A 17175-nucleotide genomic window follows, 5' to 3' on the forward strand; every position below is an offset into this window, starting at 1 on the left:
GGGGGAAGGGGAAAGAGATTACTAGAAAAAAGAAATCACCCATACCTACCACCCAGGCATAATTGCTGTTAACATGTTGACAGAGCATGTTCCAGTTATTTAATTCTCTGTGTAGGTTTTGTTTTCTGGTTTTAATTTAAGTTAGTTTTCTTTTAAAAATATCATCATAATTAAATTTTATAGCATTTTATATATTGCTTTTTTTCACTTAACATTTTATTGTAATTTACCTTTTGTAAATTTTTTTGTTAATACTCTATGAGTGAATATACCATGGTCTGTGTGACTACTCACCTATGGTTAGACATTTAAGGAAGTTTTTACCACTATAACATTTCTCTAAATATATTTGTGCAAAAGATTTTTCACCTTATTTTCTTACATTGTAATTTCCCAAAGTGGAATTTTGTTTAGTCCCAAAGTAGACTAATTTTTGATGCCTTTAAACCATGTGTGATATTTGTAAACGATCTATTTTAGTCATGGCTTTATACTGTTCCCATATTGCAGAGGCTTTAAAAAGCTAGAATATTGTGCTGAGGGGAAATTCAGTTTATTTACTGGAAATCTATAACTCTATCCTGCAAATGTCATCTTCTAACACTTTTCGTTTGAGTTTATTATAGTTAATACCTACAAGTCAGTGCTCACATTTTTGAAGGCTTAACTTGCTTTTTTCTTTCTTTAGGAAGTTCAGACTGATGGTGACAACCAGTTTGTATCACAAGGAAGAACAATTCCTGTGGACTGTACTGATGATGTTCTAAGGAATTCCTTCAGTACTAGTCTTGGAGTTCCATGTAGCCTGCCCCAAACTGACAAACCAGCTACTCCAACATTTCAGCAGCAGGGTCTTGCTAATGGAATTCTGCCACAACAAAGAATTCCTAAGGAACCGGACCTACTAAAGTGTTTCCAAACATACACGAAACTGTTGGGTTCTCATCCAGACAGTCAGACTTGCTGCAGCCCCACCCTATTACAGCCAGATTTCTTGGCTATTAATGAAGAAAAATATGTTAAAGAACAAATTGGAGAGGTCAGAAGTGAAAGAAAGGATTTAAACTTACCCGTGCAAGATACAAGAATAAAGGATGTGCAGAATGCAAAAAATGTGGACCAGAGTGCTGAAAAAGTTAGAACTATCAAGTATTTGTTGGGAGAGCTCAAGGCCCTGGTAGCAGAACAAGGTAGATAAAGACTTTCTTTATAATTTTCTGTGGCACATCATTTATTTTATTTTTTTTTAATTTTAGCATTCATTAATTAATTTTTTAATTATTTTTTATGGCTGTGTTGGCTCTTTCGTTGCTGTGCACGGGCTTCCTCTAGTTGGTGTGAGCAGGGGCTACTCTTTGTTGCAGCGTGTGGGCTTCTCACTGTGGTGGCTTCTCGTTGTGGAGCACGGGCTCTAGGCACATGGGCTTCAGTAGTTGTGCTCATTCTCAGTAGTTGTGGCATGGGCCGTAGAGTGTAGGCTCAGTAGTTGTGGCACATGGGCTTAGTTGCTCTGCTGCATGTGGAATCTTCCCGGACCAGGGATCAAACCATGTCCCCTGCATTGGCAGGCAGATTCCTAACCACTGCACCACCAGGGAAGTCCCTGTGACATGTCATTTAAATTCAGAATAACTGACATGGAGTTTGTGATATTTTCCATAGAAATATGTCTTATGCTAATGAGGAAATGAATTTTGTCTGTTTTATTCTTATTTTTTAGGTTTTGCTCCTCTTGCTTCCTGTGGATTTGAAATGTGCTAGGGAATATCAAACAGTCTTTTACTTGAAAGTGTGTATTCATTCTGCTTGATTCAAAGGACCTTGAAAAGATTCAACCAGTTATAGAGATAAACTTTAAGGGGTTAGAGGACCCTAAACATGATTAACTCCCTAGAATAGAATGATAATTTTCTTCCTATTTTAAAAAGGTGCAGAAAATTTCCTCTCATCATTTCTTTAATAACCAACTGTTATAATGTTTAACAAATCTCACTTTGAGAAGGAACCGAAAACTTTTTATGCCCTTTTAAATTCACTCTTGGGATTTTTTAATTAAATCAAGAAAAATGTCTTGGGTGGAGTTAAGAGACATTTGAGCCAGGTCATATTCATATGTTTTCATTATGGGTATATATGCTAAATAATGGCTTTCATTTGGAGTGAGTTACAGATTTGTCATCTAGAAAACACAGTAATTAATTGTGGAAGGACTGATTGAATACCTAATATTTGCAGGCTGACAAAAAAAGTACCAAATGTTAAAATTTACCTAAAGGATTGTAGCACTGTTGATCCAGTGGTTTAATATATTAACATCTCGTGTTTTTAGACTTTAAGTTTATTACTATTTTCTTAACCAAATACTTAATCATTGGTAACAATAATAATAGTAACAATATCATTTACTGAGCGCTTACCATGTGCCCAGCACTGTGCTAAGTGTTTTATATGCATTATCTCGTTTAATCCTCACAGCAACACTATGAGGTACTGTTATTGTCCCCATTTTACAGATGAGGAAACTGAGGCTTGCAGAACAGTATTTCATTTAATCCTCTCAGCAGCCCCATGAGGTACTGTTGTTATCTCCATTTAACTATGAAGAAACCTAGGCTTCAACAGTTAAGTAATTTGACTAAGGTACATTGCTAGAAAATGGTGGAGCCCAGGTCTCGGCCTCCAATGCTTACAAGTAAAACCCCTCTATGGAGGATTGGTAGAAGTCTGCTCTGTAATTGGGCACAGTTGTTTACTGTGTGTGTGTAAACATTCCATTAGGGTGTTAAAATACTCATGGAGTTGAGTAAATTTTTGTAACTAGAATACACTTTACCTCTTTTGGATATCAGACAGTTAATATTATATTTATCAAATGTTTTCAGTTCACAGAAAATTTGAATAGAAATGAGGGGACAAAAATAAAAGGACAAAAGATCTAAAATCTACCTTCTACCTGTGGCTGTTTGCCACCTCCCAAACCATCCACTCCACAATTAATAACAAAAATGGTAACTGCTTTTGATGCTACATCAAATGAAGTGTAGCTGATTGTGTTAACCTACTTTATAAAATTAAATAATAAAATCTTATCTTAGTAGACCTTTCCTCAATGTGTTGCCAAATTGAATCACCTAAAGTGAGTTATTTGTTTATGCCAGGATCAAAGGTTGTATTATAAATGTTAATACTGTAATTAATTATAGGAAACCCTTTAGCAATTATAGGTGTCTAATATAGTCTTTTGGTAAATGTGAACTAGGAGATATATATAAACCATCTTCCTACTAGACACTTTAACTGAAAAAATTACTGATTTAATAATTCTGTGACTTAAGATTAATCTTTAGTTTACTGAACTTAATGTCTTTAGAATTCTTTTCAGTAAGGAAATGCAGGTGGCAGGAAAGAGGAAAATAGGATTTGTATAATAAATTCATAAATAACTGAGTTGAGTTTGTTTATAGCATGTATGTATATTTCTGAAAATATTTTCTTTTTTAGTAATACATATGAATAATCTTATCCAAAAATAATTTATAATATTGTCTTTACTCATTTCTTCTGCCTTTTATAGAAGATTCAGAAATTCAGAGGTTGATTACAGAACTGGAGTTATATATATCTCTGCTTCCAACAGTAAGTGGAAACACAAATATTCAGGTTGAAATAGCACTGGCCATGCAACCACTAAGAAGTGAAAATGCTCATTTACGCAGGTAAGAATTGCTCTTTGAATTTTTTTGTCTCCATGCAAAGATGTCCCGTGGCCAGAACAAAAGTGCCTAATGATATATCTAGGGCTTCATAAGGAAAATAGATATATGCTGTCTTAGTGTGTTTCTACTTTTTTTTCCCTATTTTCCAAATATTCCTGGCATTTTCTAACTCTTCCATTACTTCTGCCCACTAGTACATATTTTTTTACATCTGTTATCACTTGGTTGGTAGTGAATGGAGAGGAAAATGAACTACCTCAGGGTATTAATCAGGCCAGTCTAGGCCATACAGTAACAAACTCCAAAATCTCAATGGCATAGCACAGCAGAAGTTTATTTCTCCCTCACACCAAGACCAGCATGGGTCATCTGAGGCTATCCTGTGACTCAGGATTTAGGTTCCCTCTGTCTTAGCATCTGCTGTCTCAGTATATGTTTTTTAGGAAAAAGAGAACATGGATATGGCAAACCAACTCTTACATGCCCTGGCCCAGAAGTATGATAGTCTCACTTCTTCTTGTATTTTATAGGCTAAAATGAGGAATATGGCCCTGCTTAATATAAAGATCTGGGACATGAAATTTTCTCATACTTCCATATACTCCAAAGGAAAGGAGAACCTAATATGGGTGAGCACCAGTCCCCCCACTACATTCAGACATAGGAAAAAACTCATTTAAATTCTTAGATAATTTTTCTTTTGGCTATCTTAACTTATGTTGATATTATGGCCTTAATTTGTTTAGAAAAGATATAAACCAGGTATCTAATCTTGAAATACAGAAATCACTTACATGTTATCAATAATATCTTAACTTTGAACATTTCGGTGGTGATCACCAAGGCCCCTGCTCCAGTGTCTATCATTACACTTTGCAGAGGATTGGAGGACACTTTCAGGTGCTTCTGCAGCATGGCAGTGTGTGAGTGTGCCCTGAGAGGGCATTATAGTTGCGTGAGATATAGACATTGTACCAGATGGTAACTGCAAGAACCTGCATAATTTTAAAAAACTGGAAAGCAACAAAATTGGATTGCTAGTTGGAGGATAGCTTAAATTCATGGATCTGGAGCCTGCAAAGGCACGACACCTAGTGAGATTTACTCGTCTAGGATTATTTCTCTAAAGATCATTAGTCTTTAGATACTGTGGTATATGGTGGGGTTTCTGGTTTAAATTCTAATAATACTGTCTTTAGTCCTGACCTAAGGGATCCCTATAATAGCATTAGTTTTTCAAAAGCAAGACCAAGTATAAATAATAATAATGGTAATAGCCAATACTACTACTAACATTTATTGAATGTTTCTTATGTGCCAGGCCATAAGACATAATATAATATGTGCCATATATTATCCTTTATGTGTCATCTCTTTAAATTCTTACAGCAGCTCTATGAAGTAGGTATCATGTTATTCTTATTCAGATGAGGAAACCAAGGCACAGAGAGGTTATATAACTTAACCCAAGGTCACATACCTAAGATGTAACAGAGACAAGACTCAAACCTGAGCAGTTTGATTTTAGAGTGCATTGATCTTAATTTCTACGCTTCTGCATTGCTTCTGCTAGGAAGTAGAGACTAACTTATTTATGCTTCAGTATTTATGTGTATTTTGTGGAATAAAAGAACATACTATAACCCATTTAAAATAAACACATATGTTCTTAAAGGTATGACTATCAAATAATTAGTTTCTTAAACAAGCATACTAAAACTTAGTCTCCAGATATTATCTATTTTAACATTGTGACCATGGGAAATATCAGTAGTTGTTATTTATTTATATTCCTTAGAACATTTTAAAATTGCTTTAGGAGCTAATTTATAAGCCACTTAAGAAAATGAGACTTAATACTTTATTGGTCACTGCTTGTTGTTAATTTTTTTTAAAGGTATTAGTTTAATGTTTCACCTAATTCTTCAGACTTCGCATCAAAGCATTTTTGGCTATGTCCTTAGAGGACAAAGATTAAATAGCATGCTACTGCCATTGTTTACCTGACCTTCTAAAATTGAAATTATTGAAAAATGAGGAATTTGTCAGGTACTCTTTTTAGCAGAATGAGATTTCCAGCACAAGTATAGGAATTTTTTTGCCTCTTTGGTAATCTTTATTTGGAAAGAAACATCCATAATCTCCATTACAAATGAAAGTTGGAATGCATAGACTTATTCAAAAGTGTTTTTCAGCTTTTTCAATCAAAAACTTTTTTTTCTTTCTTTTTTGGGCATTTTGAAACTTCCTGTTCCTTTATGGCCAGAAAACTAATCTTTCAGGACTTTCTTGGTGTTTATTGCCATCTTGTGGCTTAAAAAAAAATAGCTAGGTGCATTATTTCTTTGGCATTTGGGTCTGGGCAGTTTTTATTTGAGACTCCTGACACAGTGCTCAACACTTAGCCTTCCTGGGCCCTACCCATAAAATGTCTGTAGTGCCCTATTCACTGTGACCACCAAAAGGCCTGGCACGTTCCAAACTTTCCTGGATGAGGGCTGTGGGGGTTCCAGTTCACCTAGAGAGGGACTTTAATATTCAAAGGGCAACTTAGAATTCATGACCATTTCCTGATATTAGACTCAAATATGAGACCGTTGTGTACCCACACAGAACAAAAGCTGAAGTGGACATCAGTGGGAGGAGCTGGAGTGTGGTCTTTTGGCCTGATAATTTGACATATGATAACATAATTCTTCCAGATGGAAGTTACTAGAGGAAGAATAGATAGTTTGCTTTTATTTCACTTTTTTTTTAGCTTTTTATTTAGTTTTTGAATTTTTGAATTTTATTTTATTTATTTTTTTATACAGCAGGTTCTTATTAGTTATCTACTTTATACATATTAGTGTATATATGTCAATCCCAGTATCCCAATTCATCACACCACAACCACCACCCCCTGCCCCTTTCCCCCCTTGGTGTCCATACGTTTGTGCTCTACATCTGTGTCTCGATTTCTGCCCTGCAAACCAGTTCATCTGTACCATTTTTCTAGGTTCCACATATATGCATTAATATACGATATTTGTTTTTTGCTTTCTGACTTACTTCACTCTGTATGAGTCTCTAGATCCATCCATGTCTCTACACATGACCCAATTTCGTTCCTCTTTATGGCTGAGTAGTATTCCATTGTATATATATACCACATCTTCTTTATCCATTTGTCTGTCAATGGGCATTTAGGTTGCTTCCATGTCCTGGCTATTGTAAATAGTGCTGCAAGGAACATTGGGGTGTATGTCTCTGTTTGATTTCTGTTTCTCTCTGGGTATGTGCCCAGTAGTGGGATTGCTGGGTCATATGGTAATTCTGTTTTTAGTTTTTTTGTTTGTTTGTTTGTTTGTTTTTGCGGTACGCGGATCTCTCACTGTGGTGGCCTCTGGCCTCTTCCGTTACGGAGCACAGGTTCCGGACGCGTAGGCTCAGCGACCATGGCTCACGGGCCTAGCCGTTCCGCAGCATGTGGGATCTTCCTGGACCAGGGCACAAACCTGTGTCCCCTGCATCGGCAGGCAGACTTCAACCACTGTGCCACCAGGGAAGCCCTATTTTTAGTTTTTAAGGAAACTCCATACCGTTCTCCATAGTAGCTGTATCAATTTACATTCCTATCAACAGTGCAAGAGGGTTCCCTTTTCTCCACACCCTCTCCACCATTTCTTGCTTGCAGATTTTCTGATGATGCCCATTCTAACTGGTGTGAGGTGATACATCATTGTAGTTTTGATTTGCATTTCTCTAATAATTAGTGATGTTGAGCAGCTTTTCATGTGCTTCTTGGCCATCTGTATGTCTTCTTTGGAGAAATGTCTATTTACATCTTCTGCCCATTTTTGGATTGGGTTGTTTGTTTCTTTAATATTGAGCTGCATGAGCTGTTTATATATTTTGGAGATTAATACTTTGTCCATTGATTCGTTTGCAAATATTTTCTCCCATTCTGAGGGTTGTCTTTTCGTCTTGTTTGTAGTTTCCTTTGCTTTTCAAAAGCTTTTAAGTTTCATTAGGTCCCATTTGTTTATTTTTATTTCCATTACTCTAGGAGGTGGATCAAAAAAGATCTTGCTGTGATTTATGTCAAAGAGTGTTCTTCCTATGTTTTCCTCTGAGAGTTTTATAGAGTCCGGTATTACATTTAGGTCTCTAATCCATTTTGAGTTTATTTTTGTGTATGGTGTTAGAGAGTGTTCTAATTTCATTCTTTTACATGTAGCTGTCCAGTTTTCCCAGCACCACTTATTGAAGAGACTGTCTTTTCTCCATGGTATATCCTTGCCTCCTTTGTCATAGATTAGTTGACCATAGGTACGTGGCTTTATCTCTGGGCTTTCTATCCTATTCCATTGATCTATATTTCTGTTTTGGTGCCAGTACTATATTGTCTTGATTATTGTAGCTTTGTAGTATAGTCTGAAGTCAGGGAGTCGGATTCCTCCAGCTCCCTTTTTTTCCATCAAGACCGCTTTTGCTATTTGGGGTCTTCTGTCTACAGAATGTGTCTACATTACAAATTTTAAGATTTTTTGTTCTAGTTCTGTAAAAAATGCCCCAGGTAATTTGATAGGGATTGCATTGAATCTGTAGATTGCTTTGGGTAGTATAGTCATTTTCACAATATTGATTCTTCCAATCCAAGAACATGGTATATCTCTTCATCTGTGTCATCTTTGATTTCTTTCAGCAGTGTCTTATAGTTTTCTGAGTATAGGTCTTTTACCACCTTAGGTAGGTTTATTCCTAGGTATTCTTTTTGTTGTAGTGGTGAATGGGATTGTTTCCTTAATTTCTCTTTCTGATCTTTCGTTGTTAGTGTATAGTAATGCAAGAGATTTCTGTGCATTAATTTTGTGTCCTGCAACTTTACCAAATTCATTGATCCGCTCTAGTAGTTTTCTGGTGGCATCTTTAGGATTCTCTATGTATAGTATCATGTCATCTGCAAACAGTGACAGTTTGACTTCTTCTTTTGTATTTGTATTCCTTTTATTTCTTTTTCTTCTCTAATTGCCGTGACTAGGACTTCCAAAGCTATGTTGAATGATAGTGATGAGAGTGGACATCCTTGCTTGTTCCTGATCTTAGAGGAAATGGTTTCAGTTTTTCACCATTGAGAATGATGTTTGCTTTGGGTTTGTCATGTGTGGCCTTTATTATGTTGAGGTAGGTTCCCTCTATGCCCACTTTCTGGAGAGTTTTTATCATAAATGGGTGTTGAATTTTGTCAAAAGCTTTTTCTGCATCTATTGAGATGATCATATGGTTTTTATTCAATTTGTTAATATGGTGTATCACATTGATTGATTTATATATATTGAAGAATCCTTGCAACCCTGGGATAAATTCCACTTGATCATGGTGTATGATCCTTTTAATGTGCTGTTAGATTCTGTTTTCTAGTATTTTGTTGAGCATTTTTGCATCTATATTCATCAGTGATATTGGTCTGTAATTTTCTTTTTTTGTAGGATCTTTGTCTGATGTTCGTATCAGGGTGATGGTGCCCTCATAGAATGAGTTTGAGAGTGTTCCTTCCTCTGCAATTCTTTGGAAGAGTTTGAGAAGGATGGATGTTAGCTCTTCTCTAAATGTTTAATAGAATTCACCTGTGAAGCCATCTGGTCCTGGACTTTTGTTTGTTGGAAGATTTTAAATCACAGTTTCAATTTCATTACTTGTGATTGGTCTGTTCATATTTTCTATTTCTTCCTGGTTTAGTCTTGGAAGGTTATACCTTTCTAAGAATTTGTCCATTTCTTCCAGGTTGTCCATTTTATTGGCATAGAGTTGCTTGTAGTAGTCTCTTAGGGTGCTTGGTATTTCTGAGGTGTCTGTTGTAACTTCTCCTTTTTCATTTCTAATTTTATTGATTTGAGTCCTCTCCCTTGTTTTCTTGATGAATCTGCCTAATGGTTAATCAATGCTGTTTATCTTCTCAAAGAACCAGCTTTTAGTTTTATTGATCTTTGCTATTTTATTCTTTGTTTGTATTTCATTTATTTCTGCTCTGATCTTTATGATTTCTTTCCTTCTGCTAACTTTGGGCTTTGCTTGTTCTTCTTTCTCTAGTTTCTTTAGGTGTAAGGTTAGATTGTTTGTTTGAGATGTTTGTTGTTTCTTGAGGTAGGATTGTATTGCTATAAACCTCCGTCTTAGAACTGCTTTTGCTGCATCCCATAGGTTTTGGCTCGTCATGTTTTCATTGTCAGTTGTCTCTAGGTATTTTTTTATTTCCTCTTTGATTTCTTCAGTGATCTCTTGGTTATTTAGTAATGTATTATTTAGCCTCCATGTGTTTGTGTTTTTTACAGTTTTTTCCCCCTGTAATTGATTTCTAATCTCATAGCGTTATGGTCAGAAAAGAGGCTTGATATGATTTCAATTTTCTTAAATTTACTGAGGATTGATTTGTACCCAAGATGTGATTTATCCTGGAGAATGTTCCGTGTGCATTTGAGAAGAAAGTGTAATATGCTGTTTTTGGATGGAATGTCCTATAAATATCAAATAAATCTACCTGGTCTATCATGGCATTTAAAGCTTGTGTTTCCTTATTAATTTTCTGTTTGGATGATCTGTCCATTGGTGTAAGTGAGGTGTTAAAGTCCCCCACTGTTGTGTTACTGTCGATTTCCTCTTTTATAGCTGTTAGCAGTTGCCTTATGTATTGAGGTGTTCCTATGTTGCATGCATATATATTTATAACTGTTATATCTTCTTCTTGGATTGATCCCTTGCTCATTACGTAGTGTCCTTCCTTGTCTCTTGTAACATTCTTTATTTTAAAGTCTATTTTATCTGATATGAGTATTGCTACTCCAGCTTTCTTTTGATTTCCATTTGCATGGAATATGTTTTTCCATCCTGTCACTTTCAGTCTGTATGTGTCCCTAGGTCTGAAGTGGGTCTCTTGTAGACAGCATATAGATGGGTCTTGTTTTTAATCCATTCAGCAAGTCTGCGTCTTTTGGTTGGAGCATTTTATCCATTTACGTTTAAGGTAATTATCAGTATTTATGTTCCTGTTACCATTTTCTTAATTGTTTTGGGTTTGTTTTTGTAGCTCCTTTTCTTCTCTTGTGTTTCTCACTGAGAGAAGTTCCTTTAACATTTGTTGTAGAGCTGAATTCTCTTAGCTTTTCCTTGTCTGTAAAACTTTCTATTTCTCCATCGAATCTGAATGAGATCCTTGCCCAGTACAGTAATCTTGGTTGTGGGTTCTTCTCTTTCATCACTTTAAATATGTCATGCCAATCCCTTCTGGCTTGTAGAGTTTCTGCTGAGGAATCAGCTGTTAACCTTATGAGAGTTCCATTGTATGTTATTTGTCGTTTTTCCCTTGTTGTTTTCAGTAATTTTTCTTTGTCTTTAATTTTTGTCAATTTGATTACTATGTGTCTTGGCGTCTTTCTCCTTGGGTTTATCCTGCCTGTGACTCTCTGAGTGTCCTAGACTTGGGTGGCTATTTCCTTTCCCATGTTAGGGAAGTTTTTGACTATAATGTATTCAAATATTTTCTCAGGTCCTTTCTCTCTCTCTTCTCCTTCTGGGACCCCTATAATGCGAATGTTGTTGCGTTTAATTTTGTGCCAGAGGTCTCTTAGGTCGTCTTCATTTCTTTTCATTCTTTATTCTTTATTCTCTTCTGTGGCAGTGAATTCCACCATTCTGTCTTCCAGGTCACTTATCCATCTTCTGCCTCAGTTATTCTGCTATTGATTCCTTCTAGTGTAGTTTTCATTTCAGTTATTGTGTTGGTCATCTCTGTTTGTTTGTTCTTTAATTCTTCTAGGTCTATGTTAAACATTTTTTGCATCTTCTCGATCTTTGCCTCCATTTTTTTTCCGAGGTCCTGGATCATCTTCACTATTATTATTCTGAATTCTTTTTTGTTAAGGTTGCCTATCTCCACTTCATTTAGTTGTTTTTCTGGGGTTTTATCTTGTTCTTTCATCTTGTCCATAACCCTCTGTCTTTCCATCTTGTCTGTCTTTCTATGAATGTGGTTTTTGTTTCACAGGCTGCAGGATTGTAGTTCTTCTTGCTTCTGCTGTGTGCCCTCTGGTTGATGAGGCTATCTGAAAGGCTTGTGCAGGTTTCCTGATGGGAGGGACTGGTGGTGGGTAGTTGGCTGTTGCTCTGGTAGGCAGAGCTCAGTAAAACTTTAATCCTCTTGTCTGCTGATGGGTGGGGCTGAGTCACCTCCCTGTTGGTTGTTTGGCCTGAGGTGACCCAACACTGGAGTCTACCCGGACTCTTTGGTGGGGCTAATGGCGGACTCGGAGGGCTCATGCCAAGGAGTGCTCCCCAGAACTTCTGCTGCCCGTGTCCTTGTCCTTACAGTGAGACACAGCCACCCACCGCCTCTTCAGGAGACCCTCCAACAGTAGCAGGTAGGTCTGGTTCAGTCTCCTCTGGGGTCATTGCACCTTCCCCTGGGTCCCAATGTGCACACTACTTTGTGTGTGCCCTCCAAGAGTGGAGTCTCTGTTTCCCCCAGTCCTGTCAAAGTCCTGCAATGAAATCCCACTAGCCTGCAAAGTCTGATTCTCTAGGAATTCCTCCTCCCATTGCTGGATCCCAATGTTGGGAATCCTGACATGGGGCTTAGCACCTTCACTCCAGTGGGTGGACTTCTGTGGTATAAGTGTTCTCCAGTTTGTGAGTCACCCACCCAGCAGTTATGGGATTTGATTGTATTGTGATTACACCCCTCCTACCGTGTTATTATGGCTTCTCCTTTGTGTTTGGATGTGGGGTATCTTTTTTGGTGAGTTCCAGTGTCTTCCTGTCGATGACTGTTCAGCAGTTATTTGTGATTCCGGTGCTCTCGCAAGAGGGAGTGAGAGCACATCGTTCTACTCTGCCATCTTGAACCAATCTGTCACTTTATTTTTAGTTAGAAAATGTAATGGGAGAGCCAGTGAGTTAGGAATTAGATATGCTGGGTGTATCATTTAGACCATCTGGAGACATGTATGGTATGATCCAGGATAGAAACAGACTTGGGAGTTATTCACTGACCACATTTTTATTGAGCATTTACTACAGGTCTGGCACTGTGTAGACACTGGAGACAATAATAATTAAAAGCAAGTGATTTGTTATCAGCGTGTAAGTGGTAAATTACCCAAGAAGGTATAGAGTGTGAACAAAGCCAAAGGGGAATTGCTGGGGAACAACAGCTTTTTAAGGAAAGAACACAGGAAGAGGAGCCTGTGAAAGAAACCAAAGAAGGAACAAGTAGAGAAGGATCAGGAAAACTGGGAGAGAGTGATAACCACAAAAGCTATGGGAAAAATGAATTTACGGAAGGGGAGAGATGTTTGTATAACATTCAAAATAAACAAGTTGACAAAAGGGACAAAAGTAGGTCAAGAATAAACATCACAAGACAGATCACTGGAAGAAAACCCAGGAAAACTTGAAACAGTATTCTATAGGTTCAAGTAAATTAAATATAATAGAATCTCTCTTAGAAGCAGGAAGACAGAGATTGAAAAGAGAGAGTGCTTAAAGAAGAAAAGACAGTAAGAGGAGAAGAAAAGTGGATTAGGTGACCTTGGAAAAATAAAAAAGCTAAAAATTACAGAAATGAAAGCCCTGTTAGAAACAAATAAATTAACACCAAACATCAAGTAAGGGATATTGTATTCCATTAGAACCTAAGCAGGGGACTTTCCTGGTGATTCAGTGGTAACGAATCCACCTTCCAATGCAGGGGACGTGGGTTTGACCCAGTTGGGGAACTAAGATCCCACACACTGCGGGGCAACTAAGCCCCCGTGCCACAGCTACTGAGCTCGCACACCTCAACAAGCTAGCCCACATGCCGCAATCTACAGAGTCTACACTCCCTGGAGCCTGCGCATCACAACTAGAGAGAAAACCACACCCCAACTGGAGAGAAAACCCCGTGCACCACAACTAGAGAGAAGCCCACACACCAAAACAAAGACCCTGCGTACCACAACGAAAGATCCTCAATGAAGACCCCATGTGCAGCAACTAAGACCTAATGCAGCGAAAAAAATAAAGAAATAAAAAAGAAGCTAAGCAATATGAAGGCTGAATTTTGTTGTTGTTTTGTTGGTTTTTGTGTTTTGCTTCCCCCCCAAATATTTCTGTTTCAGTTGCTACTAAATTCATAGTTCACTCTCTCCTGTAAGCCTTATCTTATTTCTCTTTACAACCCCCTTAAATATTTTTTATTAATTTATTTTTATTGCGGTAAAATATGACATAATATTTACTTTTTAACTACTTGTAAGTGTATGTTGCATTAAATGCATTCACAATACTGTGTACCCATGACCACTGTTTGTACCTAAAACATTTTCATCCCCAACATAAACCCTGTGCCCGCTAAAAGTAACTCCCCTTCTCCCTTCCCCCCAGCCCCTGATAACCTCTATGCTCTTTTTTGTCTCAATGAATTTGAGAAGGCTGAATTTTTGTCTTTTTTGTTTGCTGCTGTATTTCTAGTGCCAAGTATTGTGCCTAGCACTCACTCTAATAAATTCTTGTTAAATGACTGAATGCATGGTGGATAAGCTTCAAGAAATCATACCAAAAAAATAGAAAAAGATTGATTTAAAAATTATTATTAAGAACATGATATACATGGAAGAGAAACAAAAGAGATGCAAAATTGGCATAGTGTTCCTGCAAAAGAGAAGAGAACAAATAGATTAAATATTAAAAGGTAGATAAATAAAGGGAAACTTACTAATCTAAAGATCTGTGTCAGCAGATCAATAGGGTATAGAAGTTCTCAGAAAAACTGTGCAAAACGATCAATACCAAGACATGCTGGTGACGTTACTACACCTTGAGGACAAAAAAATTTAGCTTTTACAGACACTCAAAAGAAAAAGCAAATCATAAGGAGAAAAATATCAGATTGGCCTCAGCCTTTTCACAGCAATATTAATTGTCAGAAGATTATAGAACATCATTTACAAAGTTCTAAGGGAAAAGAAAATATGTGGTCCAGTGATCCTTTTAGTGTAAAGGTAATAGTCATATTCTAAAGTGTGGGAAAACTTAGGAAATATAGCACCCTTGGCCTCCTTTAGAAACAAAGATTCTTGAATGGCAAAGTCTAGTCAACCAAGAGGTGAGTTCAGGTAAAGGAGTAGATTAGAGATGAACATTGAATCTATACATAGAACTAAAACAACTGGAATTATGGGCTCAGAATAGACTGTTAGTAATCTTGACAGTGAAAATTCCAAAGTCAATGTTTTTCATATCCTATTTCCTTTAGGCTGTTTACGAATAATTTTTAAAAATTTATTTTACTGAGGTATAGTTGATTTACAATGTTGTATCAGTTTCTGCTGCACAGCAGAGTGATTCAGTTATGTATATACATTCTTTTTCATGTTCTTTTCCATTATGGAAAGTAAACTTAAATATAATACATAATACTTTTAAATAGCATGTGTAACATTATCCATTATTAAAAGACTTTTATTTATTATCATGTATCATTTTTATAGAACAATCATTTTTTAAAAGTCCGGCCCCCAAAACTGGGAATGAGAGGGAAGAGAGTAGCTAGTGGTACAATTAGGTTGGAGGGAATGTTTTCCTAAATATGGGAGCAGTTTTATTATGCTTCTCAGCTCAGGCCCATGAACTTGTAAAAGAGAAGAGGAGAGAGGAATCTGACCAGGGACATACAGAATTGTCAAGCAAAGCTTCTGTCACACACTTGGTGTGTACAAGGACCTGCTGTTTTTCTGGAAAATATCAGAAGAAACATTCCAGTTGGAGTTATGGGTTACCAGTCTATGCTGTCTTTTCTAAATCTGCCCTCTTTGTTGTAAAGGAGAAACCTTTTCAGAAAAGCTGAATTTTATTAAAACAAAAATGAAATCATGTTATACTATTGTTCTGTAGCTTGTTTTTTTCACTATATAATGTCTCTTGGAAATCTTTCCATGACAGTCTCTTTATTTATTTATTTTTTTAAAATATATTTATTTTTATTTTTGGCTGCGTTGGGTGTTCGTTGCTGTGTGTGGGCTTTCTCTAGTTGCGGCGAGCAGGGGCTACTCTTCATTGCGGTGCTCAGGCTTCTCATTGCGGTGGCTTCTCTTGTTGCGGAGTACAGGCTCTAGGCGTGTGGGCTTCCATAGTTGTGGCATGCAGGCTCAGTAGTTGTGGCTTGCAGGATCTAGAGCGCAGGCTCAGTAGTTGCGGCGCACGGGCTTAGTTGCTCCGCAGCATGTGGGATCATCCCGGACCGGGGCTCAAACCCGTGTCCCCTGCATTGGCAGGTGGATTCTTAACCACTGCGCCATCAGGGAAGCCAGTCTCTTTTTTTAAATACCTGTGTATTAGTATTTCATAGTATGGATATATCATAATTTATGTAGTATTTTGTTTCCAACTTCTATTAAATATTGCTGTTGAGAACATCCTTATATATATCTACAAGATTATAGATGATTTTGCACATATAGAACTATTTCTGAGGCTAGATAACTTAGAGCTGGAATTATTTTGTCACAGATTGTGAACATTTTACATTTGTTGGATAATGCCAAATTGACATCCAAAATGGTTACACCAGTAGACTCCCACCAATTGAAATAATCCCTTTCCCTATACCATCACCAACAAAAAGTGTTATTTCCTTTCATTTTTGTCAATCCTGTGGCCATAAAATATCTCCTGTTTTAAATTTGCATTTCTTCATATTTGTGAGGCTGAGCATTTTTTATATGCTTATTGGCCATTTCTGTTTCTTATGTGAATTGCCCATTCTTATCGTTTGTCACATTTTATTGCCCTTCTTCCTGATTTGTAGGAGTTCTTAAATGTTACAGACCCTTTGTCTGTTATATATATATATATTTTTGTGGTTTGCGGGCCTCTCACTGTTGTGGCCTCTCCCGTTGTGGAGCACAGGCTCCGGACGCGCAGGCTCAGCGGCCATGGCTCACGGGCCTAGCTGCTCCACGGCATATGGGATCTTCCCGGACCGGGGCACGAACCCCTGTTCCCTGCATCGGCAGGCGGACTCTCAACCACTGCGCCACCAGGGAAGCCTGTCTGTTATATTTTGATGTAGTTAAATCCGTCGTTCTTTTCCTTGGTGGTTGCTGGATTTTGAGTCTTGCTTAGGAATGCCCTTCCCACTTTTTAAGATTATGTAGATTTCCACCTAAAACTTGTATAGTTAAGTTTTGTTCATTTTTATATTTTATGTTTAGCTCTTTAATTCATTCTGAATTAATACATACAAATGATGTGAGGTAGGATCTATAATTTTAGATTTCATAACAATAATACTTTAGTTTTGATTATTTCCAGGTAAGTAATTCTGGAAAGATACCAGAGATACCTTTTTTTTAAGTATTAACTTCTTAGAAGTAAACACTTCCTTTTGTATGTTCCTATTTGTGAAGCAGCTACATATTGTGAAGTTCGTTGTGGGAAAGAG

At 37.1% G+C, this 17175-nt stretch overlaps 1 protein-coding gene across 1 annotated transcript in view; it reads left to right on the top strand.

The window, feature by feature from the left end:
- The window catches only part of CCDC14 (coiled-coil domain containing 14), a 44839-nt gene that overhangs the window by 17365 nt on the left and 10299 nt on the right, over positions 1 to 17175 (top strand). Inside the window, 2 exon segments of the mRNA XM_007449711.1 lie at positions 689 to 1190; positions 3575 to 3716. Of these exon segments, the coding sequence (XP_007449773.1) occupies positions 689 to 1190; positions 3575 to 3716 (644 nt within the window).

The sequence above is a fragment of the Lipotes vexillifer genome, unplaced genomic scaffold (genome assembly GCF_000442215.2).
Source record: "Lipotes vexillifer unplaced genomic scaffold, Lipotes_vexillifer_v1.1 scaffold1378, whole genome shotgun sequence".
Taxonomy (NCBI): domain Eukaryota; kingdom Metazoa; phylum Chordata; class Mammalia; order Artiodactyla; family Lipotidae; genus Lipotes; species Lipotes vexillifer.